General features: G+C 37.1%; 1 protein-coding gene across 1 annotated transcript; it reads right to left on the reverse strand.

Moving 5' to 3' along the window:
* Positions 1-986: 986 nt before the first annotated feature.
* On the reverse strand, positions 987-1,928 carry Olr936 (olfactory receptor 936). Its single transcript, NM_001001367.1, has one exon. It carries the CDS (start codon positions 1,926-1,928, stop codon positions 987-989), a length of 942 nt encoding a protein of 313 aa, NP_001001367.1.
* Between the last annotated feature and the right edge of the window lie 2,198 nt (positions 1,929-4,126).

The following is a 4,126-nucleotide window of genomic DNA, read 5'->3' on the forward strand; positions in this document are numbered from 1 at the left end:
TTTCTTCACTATTATTCATTTTATGGCTTTTCTTCAGAAAAATTATATGTGAGTCTTTTAGTAAAATCCTAAAATTAACTTTATATGGACACTATTTGGAAAGCTTCCTTATGCCCTGGGATCATTACACACAGAGAAGTACATAGCTAGATGAGATTCTAGGAACTTACTTAGGGTATCTGTGCTTGAGCAAACTCAAACTGTATAATTGGTGAACAGTAAACAGATACAAATGACATATCTTCCAGGCCAGGAGAATAGTTTAAAGATTTGAGGTCTATATTTATTATAGGCTTAGGGCTGTCTCAAAATGTAGTTTAAAGATAGAGGGTCAATAGCATGTCCCTGGAAGGAGGATGTCCCTGGAAGACAAAAACTCAGTAAATAACATAATGACTAAAACAAAACTTTTCTTACTTTATAGAGTAGATGATGAAACTTACACTAAAAGAAGTTATATATTAGTATTAGCTACTTATAAAAAGACTGATTCAGATATTTTCTGTTTGATGTGCTTTAAAACTACAAACATTGCAAGTCTAAAAGCAGGCTGTCATATAATAAATGTGTTGGTTTGGAGGAGAATTTTTTTATGTTCTATGAATGGGAGTTTTATGTCTAAAAATAAGAATAATATCTGTTCTGTGTTTACCTATAGTAAATGGACTTGTAATATACATGTGGTTCATAAGGATCCTCAATGTCTTAATCTTTCCAAAAATATGCATGATGCCATTGACATATGTATTACTTGAGATATGTGAGCTATAATTCAAAATTATTTCATCTCTAACTTTATAATATAGTTTATTGGTAAAATCACCCCATAATAATCATTATCAGAAATTCATAGCATAAATTAAAGTGAATTACAACATGCGTACCTTAACTCCATTAAGAGTAACATACACTTTTATTTCTGAGATGAACTAAAACAAGGATATGTTCATTGGTTTTACAGTTGAACATTTCATTTGTTAGCTATATCAGATCAGCACTTTTGAGGCAAGCTTCATTCTCATGAGATCACTAAATGCTTGTTTTACCTGTTGGTTTCTTAAAGTGTAGATAAAAGGATTGAGCATGGGGGCAACAGAGGTATTGAGCATAGCCACCCCCTTTGTCAAAGCAACTCCAGCCTTTGCAGATGTTTTCACATACATGAAGATGCAGATTCCATAAGATATGGACGCAACAATCATGTGTGAGGAGCAGGTTGAGAAGGCCTTTTCCCTTTGTTTGGCTGAGGGAAATTTCAGAATAGTTCTGAGAATACAGGTGAAAGAGAGAATTATCAGCATCAGTGTGTTCATAAGTGTGACCAAAGCTAATATAAAGCTCATAAGCTCCAAAGTGCTTGTGTCTGTGCAGGATATTTGCAGCAAAGGGGCAGAGTCACATGTGAAGTGGTCAATAATGTTGGAGTCACAGAAATCTAACTCTAAGCCCATGGCCAGTGGAGGAAACATTACCAAGAAACCAGCTCGCCAAGAGCTGATGATGAGCTGGTGGCAGATCTTGTTACTGATGATGGTTGTGTAGTGCATGGGCTTGCATATTGCCACATAGCGATCATAGGACATGGATGCCAGAAGGAAAAACTCTGTTGAGCCAAGGAAGATAAAGAAAAATAGTTGGGCAGCACAAGCATTATAGGAGATGTACTTGTCCTTAGTTAGGATGCTGACCAAAAACCTAGGGTTACAGACAGAAGTAAATGAAATTTCTAAGAAGGAGAAATTCCTGAGGAAGAAATACATGGGAGTCTTCATGTGGGAATCCAGCAGAGTGAGTGTAATGATGGTTAAATTTCCAGTAATGCTTAGCACATATGCGAGAAACAGAAAAAAGAAAATAACAACCTGAAGCTCAGGATCGTCTGTCAGACCCAGAAGGATGAAGTATGTCACTGAAGTTCTGTTCCTCATCTCTGATCGTTTGGCTACAACAAATCTAATTGATAAAATCAACATAGAAAATATGGATACAGGAATATGAGCTACAAGACAAGCGTTGATGTGCCTGTCTGTCTTTCTCTGTATCTGTATCTGAGTTTCTGTTTGTGTGTGTGTGCCCTTGTGTTGGTGTCAGTCTGTCTCTGTCTCTTTCTGTATTTTAAGTTGTGTACATTTTGATCATTTTGCTAAAGATTCATTTTCTATGCTTGAATCCACATTTTTTGTTTTCATTCTGCAACCATCTATTACATTTACTGATGTATAAAATATAGTTTTCAAAATATAGTGTTCAGTATAAATTCATCTACTTCTTTAATATTATTTTTCTTTTCCTATGTCACATTTTCTAGAAACCAAAGTTCTTGATCATTGCAGAAATTTGTTGTCAGTTTACATATATACAGATATAGACTAAATATCGAATCAGAAAAGTAAACAATGTAGCTTCTATAAATATTTTCTTAATAAAATGATGTAAGTATTCTTGTATTTTAAACAATTAAATCATATCCACATTTCTTTAAAAATTCCATTATAAATTTTGTGTTCTTGTATTATTGTACATTTTCAAATTTTTATCTTCATTCCTGATCTCTGAAATACAAAGACTCTTCTCATTAAATTCAGCTAATATAGTAGTTTTGGTTGAGGACATATATGTATGTGTGTATGAAAATGAGCTATAAATAAACTCATGAAAGGACAGTAAATAAACCTGAAACATTGAATATAAACAACGTGAAAATACCAATTTAAAGTATCTGGCATAAAATAATATGCTTAGTTCTCTTTTTTTTTTTTTTTCTTTTTTTTTTTTTTTTTATTTACTTGAGTATTTCTTATATACATTTCGGGTGTTATTCCCTTTCCCGGTTTCCGGGCAAACATCCCCCTCCCCCCTCCCCTTCCTTATGGGTGTTCCCCTCCCAACCCTCCCCCCATTGCCGCCCTCCCCCTATAGACTAGTTCACTGGGGGTTCAGTCTTAGCAGGACCCAGGGCTTCCCCTTCCACTGGTGCTCTTACTAGGATATTCATTGCTACCTATGGGGTCAGAGTCCAGGGTCAGTCCATGTATAGTCTTTAGGTAGTGGCTTAGTCCCTGGAAGCTCTGGTTGCTTGGCATTGTTGTACTTTTGGGGTCTCGAGCCCCTTCAAGCTCTTCCAGTTCTTTCTCTGATTCCTTCAATAGGGGACCTATTCTCAGTTCAGTGGTTTGCTGCTGGCATTCGCCTCTATATTTGCTGTATTCTGGCTGTGTCTCTCAGGAGCGATCTACATCCGGCTCCTGTCGGTCTGCACTTCTTTGCTTCATCCATCTTGTCTAATTGGGTGGCTTTATATGTATGGGCCACATGTGGGGCAGGCTCTGAATGGGTGTTCCTTCAGTCTCTGTTTTAATCTTTGCCTCTCCCTTCCCTGCCAAGGGTATTCTTTTTCCTCATTTAAAGAAGGAGTGAAGCATTCACATTTTGATCATCCGTCTTGAGTTTCGTTTGTTCTAGGGATCTAGGGTAATTCAAGCATTTGGGCTAATAGCCACTTATCAATGAGTGCATACCATGTATGTCTTTCTGTGATTGGGTTAGCTCACTCAGGATGATATTTTCCAGTTCCAACCATTTGCCTAAAATTTCATAAACTCGTTGTTTTTGATAGCTGAGTAATATTCCATTGTGTAGATGTACCACATTTTCTGTATCCATTCCTCTGTTGAAGGGCATCTGGGTTCTTTCCATTTTCTGGCTATTATAAATAAGGCTGCGATGAACATAGTGGAGCACGTGTCTCTTTTATATGTTGAGGCATCTTTTGGGTATATGCCCAAGAGAGGTATAGCTGGATCCTCAGGCAGTTCAATGTCCAATTTTCTGAGGAACCTCCAGACTGATTTCCAGAATGGTTTTACCAGTCTGCAATCCCACCAACAATGGAGGAGTGTTCCTCTTTCTCCACATCCTCGCCAGCATCTGCTGTCACCTGAGTTTTTGATCTTAGCCAATCGCACTGGTGTGAGGTGAAATCTCAGGGTTGTTTTGATTTGCATTTCCCTTATGACTAAAGATGTTGAACATTTCTTTAGGTGTTTCTCAGCCATTCGGCATTCCTCAGCTGTGAATTCTTTGTTTAGCTCTGAACCCCATTTTTTAATAGGGTTATTTGTTTCCC

The sequence above is a fragment of the Rattus norvegicus genome, chromosome 7, assembly GCF_036323735.1.
Source record: "Rattus norvegicus strain BN/NHsdMcwi chromosome 7, GRCr8, whole genome shotgun sequence".
NCBI lineage: Eukaryota > Metazoa > Chordata > Mammalia > Rodentia > Muridae > Rattus > Rattus norvegicus.

Excerpts from the sequence above, each read along its gene's own strand:
- Olr936 (NM_001001367.1), bottom strand. The coding sequence starts at position 1,928 with ATGAGGAACAGAACTTCAGTGACATACTTCATCCTTCTGGGTCTGACA.